The 19,779-nt window shown below is 41.7% G+C and overlaps 1 protein-coding gene across 5 annotated transcripts in view; it reads right to left on the bottom strand.

Annotated features, from left to right (window-relative positions):
• Positions 1-19,779, bottom strand: part of LOC114801000 (nck-associated protein 5-like) — a 52,066-nt gene that overhangs the window by 6,978 nt on the left and 25,309 nt on the right. For all 5 annotated transcript variants that reach the window (XM_028998944.1, XM_028998943.1, XM_028998947.1 and 2 more), the window contains 7 exons: positions 18,543-18,624; positions 15,310-15,468; positions 11,211-11,279; positions 10,739-10,777; positions 10,494-10,613; positions 5,971-6,060; positions 14-3,174 (listed from right to left, as the gene is read on the bottom strand). In XM_028998944.1, the coding sequence (XP_028854777.1) occupies positions 14-3,174; positions 5,971-6,060; positions 10,494-10,613; positions 10,739-10,777; positions 11,211-11,279; positions 15,310-15,462 (3,632 nt within the window). In that variant the 5' untranslated portion in view covers positions 15,463-15,468; positions 18,543-18,624. The remainder of the gene's footprint in view (positions 1-13; positions 3,175-5,970; positions 6,061-10,493; positions 10,614-10,738; positions 10,778-11,210; positions 11,280-15,309; positions 15,469-18,542; positions 18,625-19,779) is intronic.

The following is a 19,779-nucleotide window of genomic DNA, read 5'->3' as shown; positions in this document are numbered from 1 at the left end:
TAAGTCTTCTAACCTGTTTAATAGCTGCTGCATGAAGTTATCAGCTGTCACTCCTCGATACATGAGTGATAACTGGCCTTGGGCTTGATCCATCACCACCTCACATGAGTGTCCCCGTCCAGGCCGATCAAGAGGTACCCCAACACCTACCCCAACCCCATTCACATAGGCCCTCTCCTCCTCAAGCGCTTTCCTCAAGTCCTCGGCTTTCTCCATCAGTTTAGAAATGTTCAGGCTTTCTACAACCTTCCGAGGACCACCTTTCGCATCTTTGTTCACAACAGATGACGTAGAAGAGGATGATGCTGACATGTTGAGTCTGAGCTTGGACATCTCTGGTTTGCGGTTCAAGGCTGGTAGCTTGCTCTTCTTCAGACCAAACCAACTGGCAATGCCATTGGAACTTTTCTGCTTGGTTTCAACAGATTGGCCTTTGTCCTGCTTTAGCATGTTTTCTTCAATGCCTCGCATTACCTTCTGCTCAATGGCCGACTGAGGACCTGCCGCAGCTGCAAGAGATTTCTTCTCCTCAATAGCTTGAATGTTCTGTGCTGATTCAACAGGAGGTCTTGCCGGGGGGGGGGGAGGAAAGCTCTCGGCGTTAACAAATGTTTTCTTTTTGCCTGTAGTAAGTTTGGACTTGTCATCTGGTCTAGTCTGGTGTTTCTGAGCTTGAGCGCGGTCATCGTGAGCTGGCCGTATCCCCCGTGGGTACGACGCAGCTTGGCCTGCTTTAGAGGGTGACTTGGAGGGGACTTTGTTTGGGCTGCTCTGGGGACTTGGAACAGTTTTACTGTGGTGACTGTGCTGGGGAGGACATTTCCCATAGCTACGCATCACCACAGCGGGCTCAGCAGTGGATGACATTCCCATTTTTATCTTTGGACCTTCTGCCTTTGCAACATAAACTGCTGTTGCTAGTGCTGGTTTGGTGGAAGGTTCATGGCCAGAGTATTTTGCATAGCCGGTCACATTGGTTTTAGGGTAAGGCTTACCATCAAGTGAATCTGTATATTTTGCTTGCCTGTGTTCCACCACACTTCGATCTTGTCTCTCTGCAGTTTTGCTTCTTTCACTGTTGCCTGAAGACGGAACCACCACTCTGCCAGTGCTGCACTGCGTCTCTTTCTTATCAGACTGGTGTAAATCGTCATTGCTCTTCAGCTTCCCCAGAGCAGCTAGTCGTTCCTTGAAAGGATGGTGACTGGTCTCACTCTGTGTTTTGTTAGACACTGTCCTCTTAGGAATTGATGGCGGCTGGTCTCCTTTTCTAACTAAAACACTTGTAGGGTGAGCAGTTACACAGTTTGTGGCTGGGAGGTGATCCAGTGGTATCCTTTCCTGACTCCTGTCTTTCCGGCTGGAAAAACTACCGCCCCGTGGAGCTTTGCTAGCCACAGATGACGGAGTGGGAAGGCTGTAGTTTTGCTGAGGTTTGTGCCAAACTGGACTTTCTGTATCAGTGTCTTGGTCTGAAGAGTCTGAAGTTGAATCCCCAGTGGCTGGGGATGAGTCTGAATTCTTGGAGGGAGGGCTCAGGAGCTTGTCCTCATTTAAGCTTGCCTCTTGATTGACTGAGGCATCGCCCTCTCTTTGAGAGTAAGTGACAAATTGTGGAAGACCATTTGAGGGGAATGTTGCAGAAAGCTCAGAAACATTCTCATAGAAGGGAACCACCTGGGATGCCTTCTGAAGCTCAGATGCAGAATGGGCTGCAACCTTTGCATTTCTGCTGGGCTTGGGTGCTGAGTGGCTACTATAGCTTGCATCCTTGATCAGGACAGAGGAACAAGCACTGTCTTCTGGCTTAGGTGGAGAGCTGGGTGCAGAATGTGTGCCAGGGTAAGTGTCTGTTTTAGAAGCGGAGGAGGACTGTCTGTCTCTTTCGGTGGTGGTGGCTTTACGGGACATGACAGGAGAGTGATACACTTCATAATTGTTCCTGCATGGGATTTTGGAGCTACGGGTAAGCTGAGGACTGAGTCGTAAGGCATTGCCTGTCTGCGCTCGCTCCCCAATGGTAGGTATCTTGAGAAACTTAAGCAGTCGAGACGGGGAGGAGATTGGGGAAGGCTTGGTCTCGCTAAGGCAGGAGGAGGAAGAGGTGGGACTCAGTGCAGACTTGCTTTTCCCAGAGGATTGCTGCTGCACTAAAGGCATTGAGCTATTCCTTTCAGGTACAGGGGAAGGAGAGTATAATTCTACTGACATCTTTTTACATACCGACGTTTCGTTGGAGGAAAGATATACTCCATTGCAGACATTCTCTGCAGCTTCATTTTCACCTTTCACTGTGAGTGCTGCATCTGCAGCCACCTCCAGGAAACAGGAGCCATTGTCAACTGTGCTCACCTGTGTGTGATCTTGACTTTGAGATGACACAGTTTCCATCTGCTTGTCATCCCTGCAAAGGCTGGAGTCATCTGAGCCTCTAGGCAAAGATTTCCCCAATGAATGCCTGCTTTCCCCCTTTTCCTTTAAGTAATGAGAAGTCCGAGGCTCATCTACTAATTCGTGGTTTGATTCTGAAGACGAGCGATATGAGCCTAGAACGAAACTCTCTGTCTCAGTCCGACTGGTGCTTCTACCCCCTCTGTGCTCCTGTAGACAATGCTCTAATCTTGTGCTGTGTAAATATGGCTGATTTGTGCTCCCTGCTGAAGGAATGCTGGTCTGTGGCTCTGTAATCTGTGCTGATGCCCCTTGGGCTTCCGCCTGAATCAGTCCATTTATGCTCCCGCCTTCCCTAGCAGCAGCAGCACCGTGTCCCTGGGCTTGACTGCTTTTTAAAAGATTATCCAGACTGCTTTTCTGAGCAAGAATCCGGCAGGATGGGCAGGTTCCATGCCCCCGACCAAGGCCATCTCGCAGCACACCCTCCCCATTGGCATATTCGTGGATGTCAGAGTCTGAACTGGAGTGCCTGCAGTGTGGCGGACGGGGGCTTGAAGTCATCACTGACCCCATGTCCCCGGGAAACAGAGTTGGTCCAACATCATGGTAGGAGGAAAGGCAGGTGGAGGGGTGGAATTTGAGAGGATCCGTTTCTTCCAGCTTGCGGAGGACTTCAAGGATGTGTGCTTTCTTCTTAAAGAATGGGGATAGGGCATCCATGGAAGCGGCAGGGACTCGAGCTGAACTGGGTGTGCTATTCTCGGGGCAATCACCATTACTCTGGAAAAAAGAACAGAGGCAATTACTTTTAAGTTTCTTGTATCTCTTTCTGTTTTTCTCTTCCCCCCCTTAGTGTTATCTTACTGTTAAAGAAATATTCAGACATACATTGTGCAGGCATAACCATCCATTCATTCACCATGAAGAGATGGAAAGAAACCATTCAGTGGATGCCAAGAGAAAGCTGTCATTTTCTATAAATTTCAAAATGATAAAGCTCTTCACAATGGCCTGCAGACAGACACTCCTCTCCACTACACAACATGAAACTCACAAGGGACTGACACACAGATTAGCAAAGCACACTTTCCTATGCACGTAGAGGAGTGAACAAGAGAGACAAATGTGTGTATGTGTGTGTGTGTGTTGGGGGGTGTTGTAGACAAGAGAGCTACATCAGTTTCAGATGGCTGGTTCACCCCAGGGAGCCAGATTTAACTAACTTTAATTAAAGAACCAATTAATTTCACAATCAGTGAAACACACAACATACACACACACACAAAACAGGGCCCTCCTCTCTCTATGTCCCCTCGCTCACCTCAAGACTGATGGAGTCAATCTGTTCAATAAAAGGAGTCACTGACTGCTGTTTAGGCCCTCTAGGGATTATTGACTTAAAACCGAACGAGGAGAAAGAGAAGTGAAAACGACAAATATAAAATGAGTCCATGTACCGGGCTCAGGCTCATGGTGTCTGTTTCACTCCATTATTGGAAAAAAAAAGAAAAACTAAATGAAAATAGGTCGGGTGATCACAATTTTTAAAAAATATTATCATTTGAAATGGAAATTCACCACCGCTTCTATTCTGTGCCTATTCAAGGTATAGTCTGACCTCCCCATGCCTTCCATTTATATGCAGTGTGATTACACAAAAGAGTCAATGCTTTATTTAAAAAAATGCATTAGAATTAGCATTAGGTCATGGACTATTTGCTGAAAATAGTCATATGAAAAAATACAGACCCACAATAGCAAAAGAATAAAGCCAATGATATGCTAGATAATAAAATGATGATTGCTTCTCAATGCCTTTCTGGGCACACATATTTGACCAGGCTGATGTCTCTTACAAACTATAGATTCAGAGAAGTAATGTCGAAAAAAAAATGTCCATTGCTCCTCACGTGAAACCCCAGAGGGTCAAGTTATGCAATATAATCAAAAAGAAGAAATTTATGTTTTTGAATTCAAAATCTCCAGGGCTAAATTTAATAGAAATAGTATAGGAAAAGGCGAGCATGTGGGTTAATGGAAAAAAGGGTGGAAAATGAGAGACAATGTGTGCATATATAGCTGTCAAATCTCAATTTTTTCCCTAATTTAAAAGCTATAAAGCAAAGTAATTACTGCACTTAAGGGCTAAAATGAGTGGATGTGTGTCCCTGTGACTTGTCAGACACTTGTCAGTAGGACACTGTGGATTCTTTTCAGGCTGCATTGCTGCTTTCCATTGATATTAAACAAAAACACGAAAGACGTAGACAGACAGTAAATAAAAATTGCTAAATTCAATTATGAATGATTATGAATCAGAATATTCACAGACATGAATACAACATGAGTTCTACCAGGGTAGAAAAACCCTGGTGCAAACTCACAGGATTCTGAACACAAAGATATTTTATTTCGCGCTCCCCATTTTGCCCAGAGGGCACACTGACCAACAACAACCCAAATAAAACATATTAACTTTTTGTTGGATGGGTGCAGAGAATTGTGGAAAATTGCCAAAATATTTTGTCATTAGTTCTCCAGCCAACCGAGCATCAGGAATTTAACTCTGATATGAGTCTCACATATAAAATCAGCCTCTATGAAATTTCCTGCTCCAAATACTGAGGGGGAGACAGAGATTAAAATGTGGACGGGTTTCCAGAGAGCACAGCGGGCTTAAGGTATATTGCAGAATCTTTCAAGTGTTGCTGTATCTAACACATCTGTAGCACACAGCTGACAAGCACAGGCAATAACCACGACACATCCCTCCGCAGTAAGAAAAGCATGGAAAACAAAAATGGCCAATGGGCAGCACTGCCAATAAACAATTTAAAGCTGTAATACAGTGTTTCAGAGAAAACCCTTTACATTGTAGAAATGTGTTGGGATTTTTAAATTTTCAGAGGTTTTCTACACAGACCATGTAATTTTCTGTAGTTGGTATGCTTTTCTGTCCCTGCTTACATACAGAGCACAAATGCTGAAGAAGCAAAAGAACAGGGTCTAAAATAGGTCAAAAACTATTAAAGCTTGCCTATAATGAGCAAAAATGGCCGTGCTCATGCTTCCCTTGCTTAGACACTTGATTTCTCTGAAGAGATTTGACCACTCTGTGCATGCCGTGCTTAGTCACATGACGAATCGCTAAGTGAATCTCTTATTGCTGTAACAGCAGAGGTAAAAGCAATCATAGTTGTCTTGGCAACTTCATTTGTAAGGCTACCCAGCATCGGGCAATTTAATACGCTTTAATATGTCACATTTCACACCAGACATTTTAGCTACTGATATACTGGACAAAGTCTAAAAGCTGCCAACCCTGCTCTAGACCATAACGTTCACCCATCTCCTGTCAGGCACCCCTTGAAAAATGATTTATGTCGAGGGGAAAGATTTTCTTGTGATGCTATAAGATTGCAGGTTAGAAAAAGTGTCCTGTGTCGAGGGGCTCCTTACCTGCCTGGATACCCATGAACATGCGATAATGGACTGTTGTATGAATCAAGAGTTCTTGCTTTGCGCCACTGGTTCAGCAAGAGGTTAAATGTAAGAATGGTTCGGCCAAAGACTCACTTTGACCTCTTGGAAGGGAGACGCTGTCATCTTCTCTGTGCTCGTCACTATAGCCTCTGCATTGTGCTCTGGGAGGGCTACCAATGGCAACTGCAAGGCAAAGAAAAGAAAGACAAAGATTTAATGCTATTAGAGATCACAGATGCTTTGTTTCTCACACACGTGTGCAAGGGTGTTACAGGTAAAGCGTTTCAGCAGGACCATCTGGAGAGGAGGAAACCAAAAGCTTCTGATGAGGCTTCAGCCTTATTAAAACGGACAGTTGTTGCGTATCTTGTACAGGATTAATGCTATACCCAAAAGAAGAAACATTAATTTCAGAGATCAGAGGAGATTTCTTCCTGGTGCTTTAAATAAGCATACAGAAAGGAAATACAGAGCGTGCCTAACGCGATGAATTCCTTAACAAATTCCCAGGAGTAGTAGCACAACACATTCCTACACACATAACCCAGTGGTGTAATCCATTTTATCTTTAGTTCTGTGAACTTAACGAAAGAAACAGCAAAGAGAAAGATTGCATTACCGTGGCACTCCACACCGCTTCGCAGTGCAATCCTGACCTGGAGTAATTAAATTGCACGAGCTGGGAGACGGTATTGTGTTCCCCTATGCTTATTACTGTCGCCACAAAAGTGCAGTGGCAGAGGAAGGAAAGAGGCATGGTATCAGGGTTGGAATGGAGGAGAGAGCTTTTATCACACATGAAAGACTCTGGCATTGAGACACTCCACGAACGATAGCTTGACGGAGAGAAGCAGAGGAGGGAGAGTCAGATGCAGTTCAATCACCATTCATGGTAACAGAGAGTGTCATTTTACCCTCCTGGCAATTACAATAAGAATTTCTAAAAAAGATTCAGCAGATTTCACTGCCAGACTCCATTTCACTCAAACATCTATTGGGTAGCATGAAAGTCACGCATTAAGGGAATTTAAAAGTTGAGCCAAACAATGAACAATTTTTGTTTGTATGCCATAAAAGCAACTCTTTCCATTATGAATATCTCTTTTTGTAAATAATGATTATGTGACAAAAGGTGAACGTGCCCCGGCGACTAGACAATTATCTTAGATTAGTGCACGCCTGCTCAGATTATAAATTTGCACCGGGTGTATGTTCCTCTTGTTGCATACAGGTTTATTGCTAATGTCTGTTGTAAATCCTGCCATTTCAAGTTCCAGTTTCATTCAATCTTACTGGCCTCAGCATGGCATTGTAAATTAGCCAATTTTTAGCTAAATATTTAGTAAATTTTGTAAGTTGGCAGAATAACGGAAATAATCAGCCAAGTTAATACATTCTCATTATTGGGGTGCTGCAGAACAGCGTCCACCTCCTTCCTTCCTCATCTGTTTTTCAGGTTTTTAGGTGGATAGGGTGTATACTCTCTGTGTACTAAATCTTAAATAAGGCTTCACCTTTTTCACCTATGTATATTAACCTACGATTTTTTGTGCAATACAGTCATCCAGTATTTGGGATACTACATTAAAAGCCCCAGGTTATTTTATGCATTCATTGGAATATTACTGTAAGATCTTCAATGTCTGCTTTCTGGACAATCAGATTATCAGAAAGCATCTGAATGTGTGTGGTCAACATCAACCACAGACCATGGTGCTCATATTAGTACCAGATTCCTAATCTCTTTTGAAAATAAACCTTAGTCTTATCATTTTCATATGCTGGTTTTGCTGACTGATTTATACAACACTATTGTTGCATTTTATGTCACCTTTTTATCTGATTTGTTGATGATGACTGTTTATTCTTTGTATTTTGCTGATCTTGCGGAGTGTATTTATCTGCACTGTCGGCAGTTGTAATGATAAAACTGCATAATTTATGGGCCCCATCTATGAGTAGCTGGCTCGGATTTTGAATCTCCCTATATTCTGGCCATGTAAAAACAGAGGGTTAATAGTTCAGATTTCGATGTCCTAGGGTTAGGGCTACTTGTGTGTTTTATCTTTTTTCAGTCCTACCCCATTACTTCCATCGGTGGTAATCATCTAATTTTATTCACATATATAAAATACCTCAGTTTACTCATGGCTATTACAAAACAGATATTATTTCTCACTTTCTCACTTGATCTTTAATCATAACAGTGAACACTAATAGAAATGATAAGGAAGCGGAAGACAAAGCCGAGAACAAGGCAGGCTAAAGCAATAGAAGCAGGAAGATAAAGAGTACGATGGAGCTGCCGTAAAGAGGAATGAGTATAATACGGGGGGAGGGAAAAAAAAAAAAAAAGAACAAAAACAGAGAGTATGCGGCAGCGAAAAAAGGGGACACAGTGAGGGGAACGATAAAGATAGAGAGGGAGACAGATCTTCCCAGACTTCAAAGAACTAATAACAGTGACCTCAAGTCAGTTCACACCACATCAAAATTGGAGGAGAAATAACCAAAGACCCTTATGGAAACAGGAACTCTCAGACCACATGACTTGCCAATAGGTACACCTATGATTTTCTTAAAATGAAATCGATACAAATTAATATATTGTGAATAGGGCCATCAGTTGTCTAGTTGTTTGCAGTGTTGCTAAGCAACATCATTCACTGTGAATCAGGTAGGTGGTAGCAGATGGTTGTCACCTCTTGAGATCATCACTCCTCCTTATATGATTCTGAGCCAATCATGATGTCAGCTTGGAACTAACTATGCTATAACAGAACAGGCTGTATATACTACATATGCTGAGAATTTTCTCAGCAGATAAAACCTCTGCAGCTTTTGTCTTGAAGGTGTGTTTCATCGTACTGCTGATGAACTTGAGATTGCACTTCTTTTACCTGAGGGACTGAGGTTGTTTTGCTACTGATTTTGCAGTCAGATGAAGAGTCACGCACTGCAAATAAATGAAAACTAAACAAATACCGGGTCCAAGCCATTTTCTCATTAGTAAGTTTCTGCTGTCCAGCATTGTATTGGTGGAAGACCACGCAACTCAATGCTGTGGCCTTTTGACTGATCAATATCTATGCGCTGAAAAAAAAAGGGAGGAAGGCCAAACCAAATATCTGGCAAGCCTTCTGAAAGTTTCAAAACTTCCAGATCTGTTCAATGTTGCTAATTGGGAGGCACCACTCAATAAGCCTTAGCCCAGCTTTGAAGCAGCATCTATTTTCACTGATTAAACGTGTTCAGACAATTAGGGTCACATGTGTATTCAATTCTCTTAGACTGAAGCAGACCAGTTTATCTGAGACTGGTTGTGGTGTCAGAGTCAGACTAATATCTTGTTTAAACCAAAGAAGGTTTCATTTAAAAGGAATCAATACACTCTCAACAGTATATGTTCCCCAAAACAACACATCTGGACTCACAACACATCAGCATCAAGAGGCCAAAAACTACTTTATTTAAGGAATAGGGCCAAAATGCTTCAATGGACGTAGCCTGTAGCATGTTTACTAATGTTGCAGCATTTATGAATTCCAGCTTTACACTACCAGTCTAAGGTTTGGACACACCTACTCTGTGGAGGTTATGGAGACTAAGATGGGGCCATTTTGAAGAATACAATACAAGAAACATGTTTTATTATTTTTCTAGCAGGAGAAAGTGAAGTATGTTGAATCTTTTCAGAGTCGACTCTTTTTAGCTTCATGGGTGCTTTGTTCATTATTGTAATCATCAAAAGCTTTATAGGATGCTCATTAACATGAGTGATAAATTGTTGTCTTCAGGACTGTTGGAAACCATCCCTGTTGTCTGACTTAAGGTGGTCAAAAGAAACCAAGACTGTGAAATGCTGCAAAAGTTCCCTGCTTTGAAGAAACTCACCTGTTCAAATTTTTTTTTGTTTATTGCATAGACTCACATTTTACTTCACAATCCTGTGTCTTCAGTTTTGTTCTATGATGTAAAAATACAAGACCCATAAATGTGGTGGTCCGTCTAAACTTTTGACTGAAATTATCTATCTTGAAGAAAACAAACTAAATGGTTAGTGTATTTTTTCTGTCTCCCAGAAGGTGATCTTAACTCTAACACATCCTCCTGGCTTATTCTGGATGATGTATACCTGCTCCTTTCAATTCATTACATGCAAATGTAGTAATAATGAGTTTTGCCAAGAGTGTGAAGGTATCAGACTGAAAATGTGTCCAAAACACACAAAACTGCTAAAACTGTAAAAGAACTGGGTTCCTCAATACCTATTGTGCACAAGTGCCTTTTACAAGCAAATTGAAAATACTGGCAACCCAGTCCGTCCTCCTCTGTTTACCTCTGGTTTCTGTCCTCCAAATAAAACTTGTGCGGCAGGCATCACAAACATAATCTTTGTCCAAGTCATTTTACAACACCAAACATGTAGAGAGATTATTTCCGCTTTAATTCAATAATTGACTAGTAAATCTACTTCATTCCAGGCATGCATTAATACACAGGACAGGTTCTGGTTATATTATGTACTTTTTGTATAAACAGTCTCATAACATAACTGCGATGTGATTTCTTTTGGAAGATGTGTGTGTGTGTGTGTGCCAGCAGCTCCACTATACCTGTTGAAGGGGATTGAGTTGTGTGTGGAGTTTCTGTGCAAAGAGTTCAGTCAGTGTCCTGTTCTGTCTCTCCAGATCAAATACACGCATCTTCAGCTTTATGCACTCTTCTCGCAAGTCCTGCCACACACACACACACACACACACGAAACAAATTAAAATTACAGTTAAAAATGTTGCCTTCACATTTTCACATAAAAATCTTGAGTACAAAATTAAAGATTGTAATCTGTGATGTTTCATACCTTTTGATTGAGAAGAGCCTGAACCACATGGTTGGCAACCTAAAAATTAAACACGAAATACATATTGCAGCATAGTATACAATTAAGGGAATGTGTAAATGTGTATAGGCAGTAGAGCAACAATTTAGCATCCATCATGCCTTCCAAGAAGCAACAACAGAACGGTTGTTAAATTTGTCTTGTAATGGTTTTCACTTCAAATTCAAGGAACGCTGCTCAAGTTTGTGGTCCCTTTACATGCGGTCATCATTTCTAAAAACAAAAGATGACTTCAAATTTTTACTTCAGTCTGGCTCTTCTCTGCTCACTTGGTGATAAATTAGTTTTTTTCATTACTTTATAATCAAAACCAGGAACTGATTCTGATCTGTCAGGAACTGGAACTGGAACCCTTGGTGTTGGACTTACACAACAGAGAAGTTCAAGTTTTTTTAGCACTGGATTTGCACCCAAAGCAGAAGTTGTTCCTCACCTCATCCAGGCACCTCTCATACGCCTCTCTCTGGCTCTCGTTTGCCAAAGCGAGGGCCGAGTTTTCTGCCTACAGTAATAAAAGGCGGGAGAGACCGAGAAGATGATAAAATTATTATCAATGTTGAAGAAGAAACACAGAAACATCAGAAGGCAACACACCAAGGCAAAACAACTAATTTTAATTGTCATCAGTAATCTTCACCAAAAAATATCTCTAGGGGCCAATTTCATGGCCTAGAATGATGAATTCTAAAATCACAGACTGGAGTAGAATCCTTTGAGGAGCAAAAGAAAAATCATTATTTTACTAGTGACTGAAGAAGGAAAGAAAGAAGGTGAAGGACTTTGGATGTAATGAAACTAAGATTAATTTCCAATTTCTTTATTGCTCCCATCTCCCGAACACCCCTTTCTTCCCCCGCCCCGTCCCCCCCATCAGCACCAAGCCCATCAAAGTGATTCTGGTCCCAGTCTGCAAGATCAAAAGGAGGGATCCGGTAGCCGCAGCAACGCCAGAACTAATGCAATGACGGGGACTGTCGGGGAGATGGAAAGCATGAGTGTGCTGTGAAAGTGCTAGAAGGGAGGACAAAGAGACGTGGCGGAAGAGGACTGGTTGGATTGAGCCGGCCCACTGAATCCAATGAAGTCATGGAAACATCAGTGTTCCGATAAACACGGGGGTTGGGGTGATCGTTCCCCATGCCTCCTCCATTCACATTTTTTAAACAAGCTCGTTCCTCCCACCCTCCACTAGTGCACAATCGCCAAAGACTCGGGTGTTTGTCTGTGACATTGATCTGCCTCTTTTTCAAACTAGCAGCACAACGGTCTCATGATTGGCTGGTCGTCGCGGTTCTGAAGTTTAGTCGAGAAAAATCAAACAGAAGCTGAATGCAGCACTTCAATGATTGTAGTTAAAAGTCTCTGTACCACAAGGGGCAGAAAGTTTGATTACAATTGGCAGAGTAGTGTTCTGATTGCCTTGTGACTTTATGTTCAACCTATGTCGGATTTAAAAAAAAAAAAAAAGGTTGACCAATCTTTACTCTTTTTAACTCTGAACCCTCAGGTTAAACAAACTTCTGGGCATTGTAAAGACCAGCACTTGGGGACAATCATTGACTGAATGTGACCTTCATCCTGACACTCACACCTCATTCCCCATAACAGCAGCTGCTGTACTCTCAGAGAGGTAAAAGGCTGCGGATGGGAGGTGTAGCGCCTGGTGTGTCGGGGTAAGGAGGGCTGAGGAGCCCTAACAGCAGAGACAGATGAACAGAAAGCAATCACGCTGAATGTAATGACTGCGCTGCTGCCCACATTCGCATCTGCCTCACATATCGATCCCCTGCAGTAATAAGTCTTTCGGGGTGTGTGTGTGTGTGTGTGTGTGTGTGTGTGTGTGTGTGTGTGTATGTGTGTGTTTGAGCGTGGGAGAAGAGATACACAAGATATGCACACGGAACAGAGGAAACAGGAGGAAGAGCAACTCACTGATATGGCAATATTGATGTGTGAGTGTAAATGTGTGTATGTGCGTGTGTCTCTCGCTCTCTCACTGTTTCTCTCTAGTGTGTTTTGTTTTCAGGTGCTTGCACTGAAATTGAATATATATTTACACACACAGCTCAGCAGGGAAATGCCGTTTCGCTGCATGGCAAGTGTCAACCCAGGCGGCCTAAAAAGATACTTGATGAGGCGTCCCTCCCTAATTTCTCTTAACCTCTCCCCATGCAGCGGTGAGGGCCTCGGCCGACGAGGGCTGACGCAATTACCCCGGCATGAACATGAAAGGCAGTGAAGAGGAGCTGGAGTGTTGTAGAGAACGCGCTCGTCCCCTGCCGTGCCGCTGACTGAAGAGGGCACTTTTAAGTCGGACGGTGCCACGAAGCAGAACACGGCAGCCCAATGTTCACCCACAACGAGTGAGGAGAGCGGTGCAGGTGCGATTATGGCTAAAGGTTTAATCGGGGAACACTTAGTCGTGGACGTGCTGGGGGGGGGGGGGGGGGGGTTGGGAATTAGCAGTGAGTCGAACCGTGATGTTTGTGACTGCGAAATGGAGTGCATTCACAACACATCCACAAACACAAAAACTCACTGATGCTGTTGAGATGACAAATGTGGTGAATTAACTTTTTTTTTTTTTTAAAAAGCTACTATGCTCCAGTCAAACCCCAAACACAATCCACAAACACAAACACTTACAGCCAACATTACAGACACTTTCCTTTTCAGGGTGCTATTTTGTTGTTTGGAGTTGTGATATTCATTTTAGTGCAATTTACCCTTCATTTGGGTTTCATTTGTGAAAAACATTCAAACACTGGTGCCAATTACATATACTCTCATAATGCATTTATAATGACTTGAATACCTGAAAGATCACATTGTTTTACTATGACATTACTTTTCAGCCTGCAAGACACTGTGAATATTTTACCAAAATTGAACCAGAGAGGAACAATTCCAGAAAATGTGGTGATGCTGTGGAAAATCACCTCCACACCACAGGTCCTCCAGCAGTCCTCTGAGTAACAGCAGCAGTACTTAATGCTGAAGTACAGAAAGAAATGCTCACATTCTTCCAGATGAAGGCTCTTCAGGAGGGAGAGCTTGTTGTCACCCATCACTCTTTAAATATTCTACACATTCAATCAGAGCAGTGATTTATTTTTTTTTATTCTAGAACATTTGCTGGTTTCAAAACGTTCCTTTATTATACAGCGAGTGATCAGTGTCTTAAAGATCAGATCTTAAAACTCAATATAAGGGTTTATGAAACCTTCACATTAATCTGTCTGAATATTCAAGAACATCTGCCAGCAAAGAAATGTAGCATTTTCACAGTTGCAGTTCATATATGCTTAGTGACATGGCATATTGCTCACACCATGTCAAGTGCACACTATATTTAGCACATTTAGATCATTTTAAGTTAGCAGCACTGCAGTCTTTTCTTCACTGGTTTTGTAAGATTTACTTTCAAGTCCTATGGTGTTGTGCATATTCCGTTATAAAAGCTCACTGCGCATACTCTACATTCCACCATCGTCTGCTTCCAATTCAGCCTTTAATCTAAAGCCACCAGCCCCCTGCCAATAAACCAAGGAGGATTTTCTACCTATTCCCTGCTTTTGTGATATGATAACATCTCCAAGGGGAGGAAAAAACAACAATGAGCAAATTTGTGTGGTGAGGGAGACCTCTTGTGGGCTGTCGTAATTCCTGTAACTGCAGACACTTTGTGAATGTGTGTTCATCTGTCCATTACCACACTTTTCTATTGGATTTTGAATCTGATGGCATGATGTATTCACAGTATTTTCTAACCCTGTACACATGCCCCTAGTTTTTGATAAGTGTTGATAAGAAAAAAACAAAACCATATGCAAAACTTCCTCAGCTTGTCTGATAGCAGAAGAATTCTGCATTATACAATCAGGATTACTGTTATTCTCTGACTGGGCGCCTCAAGAAATATGACTTACTGATAACATTAGAGGAAAGGAAGGCTTTTCCAAGTCATCACTTCAGTGACTGCTGCAGTCAGCAGGGAGTCTCAGAATTTGAAGTTTTGGGGACCATCCATGTCCCCCGAGCATTGTATGAGGATCATGTATGAAAAGAAGCATTGTGTGTCCCTAAAAACTTTTTCCACTTTTCTTGATGAGGATGATGTCTTATGGTATATGCTAAGGTACATACAATACATACAAAAAAGGTGCATAAAGCTATATAAAAAAATATTGTTAATTAAGTTAATTGTTTATGAAGGATTTTATATAGAATTTATAAAGATTTTATATATTAATAAACATTGACCTAAATAAATTAATTTATACCAGTCCAACTAAGAAAAAGCCTCAGAAAGAGGATCAAAAACTGAATGGGGTGGTAGCAGGTAACACACCCACCATATGAACCACAAAACCAGAAAGTCCCAGGTTCAAACCAGACTTACAACCACTGTTTCCCCGAGCAAGACATTTAACCCTGAGTGTCTCCAAGGGGACTGTCCCTGTAACTACTGATTGTAAGTCTCTCTGGACAAGGGCGTTTGATAAATACAGTAAATCTAAATGGAATCTCACCTCCAACTCCCTCAGCCTGTCTAAGAGCTCTCTGCTGCTGTCTTCTTCCTCCTCTTCCTCCTCCTCCTCCTCTTCCTCCATAAAAGGGTCAGCATCACCCTCTTCTGGCTCAAAGGTCTCATTGCAGTCTCTCTGTTCCACCTCCTCAGACATCACCACCTACGGGAGAAATAAAATCAAGCATTTACTGGGATTCCAGACGTGTTTTGACTGGACAGCAGGTGAAGCCACTTTATTTTCCACCATCACAGTGCAATTCAACATCAAACATTACTGGTTTTTATGCTGTAACAAATAGTTTCTGCTTATCCCCAACCTCCACACCAACCAACCCCAACCTAATCTCTGTCTGCCCCATTTAAAGCATAATGTCCATCACCATAACCATCTGTTATGATCAAAGATAAGAGGAGATTGGCAAGATTACATACACAATTTTCTAGCATATAAAAAAAGTCCATGAACACTCTTCCTGTAACTGGTAACATGGTGTCCCAGAGAAGATAGATATGCCACTATGTCATGTTTATGATTCATTAAAGTGTTTTAAAATATTTTTTATTATTTGTCGCTTTGGTTTGGTATAGAGTCGGTTTGAAACGACTTAAAATCCCAGTCTTGCTATGGACATGATGCTTCAGGAGCAGCAGATTCCAGTTATACTGTGTTCTGGTGGGACATGGTTCCTCAGCTGTCATATGACCCTTATTTATTTGTCAAATGACAAATACACCTCCACTGGACTTTGCTTGTTGTCACACTCTGGAATACTTTGTGTTAAAACATCACAATCTGCAGTTTGCGGACATGGGCCCGCATGTATCCTGCTAATATTCCCAAAGTCAACATTTTGGTCATGGTTGAGATTTAAAAAAAAAACAGCAATATACTGATTATTGATCTGTACATTAATTTTTTTTTAGCAGACATGCCATTTACACGGAGAAATAATGACCACAAGGGGGCAATGTAAAATCTATATAAACCTAATGATCTATAAATGGTCCTGTGAAGTAGTTTTCATGTTTCAAATCTTTGACTTGATTTACAACGGGTCAATAATCATCTATTAAGATAAGATAAGATAATCCTTTAATAGTCCCACAAGTGGGAAATTTACATTGTCACGACAGAAAGTGGACAGTACAAGATAAGAGCAGCAAAAAAAACAATAGCACAGACAAATATGTCGACTGTATAGTATAAAGAGTTCAACGTACAAATAAGCAAATAAAGACAGTCAACCAGAAGCTACTTAACAGATTTGCTTAACTTAATGTCATTTTGACACCCTACTCAAACCTCACCAATTCAAATTCATGTAATAACAGTTCTAACATTACTGCAAAATTATGCTTTTGAAACAGCACAGTATGTCATTGTCATTCTCACTCAGTCATTAAGCTCATTTTTCCCCTCCAATGCAACAATCATGAGCCACAATGTACACTGAATAGTTCTATTGTACATGATGCGCATAATGACAGACAGAGCTGGTTACATCTGCTGTTCCCGTTAGCACTGCAAACAGGAAACTGGGGGCACCATTTGTTTAGGGCATCTGACCAATTATGAACAGTCATCAATCTTTTCACCCAACACCCACCAGTCCACTCACCAAAATTCAGGTGGCTTGTGTTAGGAGCAGGCCTGTGAACCACTGCACGCTTTAGGAGGCTTCGGCATAGCCTGACTGTTCATGTGCATGTTGGGCCCATAAGATTTCTTAGTTAAACTTAATGAAATTCTGTAGTGTACAGAGCTACATCATTATCACTCAAACCATATGATTCTTCTGCAAAATATTACATATTACATGTAGAGCATAAGACAATGTTTTGATTAATGGTTAAATAAAACCTGAAAACAAGGATTTGGGTAGATGATTCTATGGAATGGACTGACAAAAAAAAAAGTTTGATGACAAAAACCACAAAAAGTAGTTTTTGCACTTTTTAATTTCAACTTCAACATTCAGCATGCAGCTTGTATCAAATGTCACCAGAAGTGCTCCCACTGACGATGCTATAGTTTTCTTTAGAAGATTCAGTAATTGAAAAGATGCGGCTCTGGCCTTGTGTGAGTTCAGATATTTTTTTTTTTGGCCAGCCCATTTCTAACCTTCAGCAGCACTTTGGGTTTAAAATAGAAGCACTGCTTCTCTCTCCCTCATTTCCTGATGCTGTGCATTGGTGCTCTGCATTGTGGGGGCCAGTGCCTCAGGGCCATAAACCAGTCGCTCCATTGTAGCCAGATGACAGCTTCTGGACAGCAACGATAAATTAAGGCACATTTGTCATCAATTCCCTCCCTGCTCTCTCCATCTCGCTTATTCTTCCTTTCAGCCTTTCGTCTTCCATTCGCTCACGATGACACTGGAACCTCTTTTCCGAGACAAAGAGAAGCGAAAGGGGGTGGTGCATATACATGCGCACACACGCACGCGCACATACACACAGGGCTAATGCAAGGAAACTTAGCACAGGAGATTAATGCAAGAACATCCCTTTTTACTACACATATAATAGTCAGCTGGGATGCTGAACAGCCCGGGGCTCTTTTTATTCCCCTTTATCTGTCAGGCTCAGGCAACCAGCTCCAGATATTCAGAATGAGGCTTACGCGACCTTCGAAGATCATGGGACCGTTCGGATATGATGACTGTGAAGATGCATCTAGGCTGAACATGTAATCAGAGAGTCTACAACTGAGCGTCTGACCTTAAGTTACTTCTGAACGATTCCTCCCACCCAACAAAAAGAGAAACCAGTTAGAGGCCCCTTTCAATGTCTGCTTCCTTTTCCTGAGACACAAACTTACCTACTATTAAAACAGCCAAAATTCCTTCTCTTACCTTTGTTTTCCTTTTGCTCTGCTTATTCCCTCCTCTAAACTAATTAAATATTTGGGATTTGGCAAAAGAAATGAGTGTGGTGCATTCCAAAGTTATCCACAGCTATTCCATCAATTCTCATCCATCTACTCAATCCCCAAACCAGAAAAGCGTAGGAAATCATGAAATTATAGCATTTAGAGGCTCCAGACAGCCACCGTTTTAACTCAGCATCTATTTGTAACACATGAATATCATATAGAAATTTTCACATCCTGTTTATTTTCTCTTATTTCACCTTTTCACAATTTATGAGAAATTGTTGGATCTAAGAACCCTTCAATTCTAACCTATTGGTAAAACCCCAGGCAGATAGCGAGCCGTTATGAAAAATACTAACCTTTGAGGCTGGGTTTCCCCCGTGCAGAAAGGTCAAAGGACACAGAGGACACCCTTTTGTCCCCCCTTATGCTTCAATTTCCCTGTGGGGAAAAAAAAAGGCTTGGTTTACAAATCACATCCTAAAGACACATTAAGAGACGCTGTGCTCGGCTGAATACAAAATCTGTGCTTCTGCTAGGAGTAGATGACAGGAAACACTTGAGATAAAGACCTAAGAAAGAGTTTAATCAACATGCAAAATCTAAATATTAAAAATGTAATCCATAAAAAATTAAATGTGCTGAATTAGTGGAATTTTTGCTGAATTATTTACCCACATACGATTAATTTAGCATGATCCCAATCATTACCCTGCTTCTGTGTTAATGACAATGGTCATTGCATGTCATCCAGTTGCACGAGAATTGGACAATAGACCAAAGAAAACAGCACCTACTCAGTACAAATTATTTCAATTTCAGCACAGCCCTTTCTGTTCAATAAGTTATGTTCTTTTTTATTTGCATTTATAATATTAAAATAGGGCTATACAATTTAATCAATCTAAAAAAAAATCTGACATTAGCATGGCCGTTTCTTTTTATCAAGACACTGACTGTACTCTTTGGCACAAAAACATAATTAAATCAGGAAATCCATTTCCAAAAAAACTTCCTGATCGGACAGGATAGGTAGGCGTTGTCCCAGATGAATGTCTCTGTTGACTCGACAGGAATTTATTTCCAAATAAGGTCAGAGATGCTGTCCATCAAAACGGAAATGCCACATTCAATTAATCACACATTTTTTGAGGGCTAAAATGAATCAGAATGTTTGGGCGTAGAGCGTATGTCAACTTAATCAGTGCTGTTTGGCTATTTATTGTAAATTTTTTTATAAAGGGTAAAGTTCCTTGAATATACAATGTATGCAGACTAATTTTTTTATTAATGTATATAACTGTTTTTAATCCCCTTTTCATCTGTACATCCCACATCTATCCTGACAGGCAGCATAAACCCTCAGCTGGGTCCCTCGGTACCCAGCACCCCTTTAGGGATAGAAACGGTTAATCTGTTTCGGCTGTTTCAGACCCCCTCCAACCCTACAATTAGCTGAACAACGTGCAGCATCTGCCCTTCCAAAAACCGAGGGTGGGGTGGGGCAGTCGAGGGGTTCCGCCTCCAAAGAGGAGGAGTGGGCATGGCTGGCCAGGTGGGAGTCCCATCCCCCACACACGAGCACCTGTTTCTGGC

Source organism: Denticeps clupeoides, chromosome 12, assembly GCF_900700375.1.
Source record: "Denticeps clupeoides chromosome 12, fDenClu1.1, whole genome shotgun sequence".
NCBI lineage: Eukaryota > Metazoa > Chordata > Actinopteri > Clupeiformes > Denticipitidae > Denticeps > Denticeps clupeoides.
The sequence above is the reverse complement of the archived record's forward strand: the minus strand, read 5'-3'. Positions and strand labels throughout refer to the sequence as shown.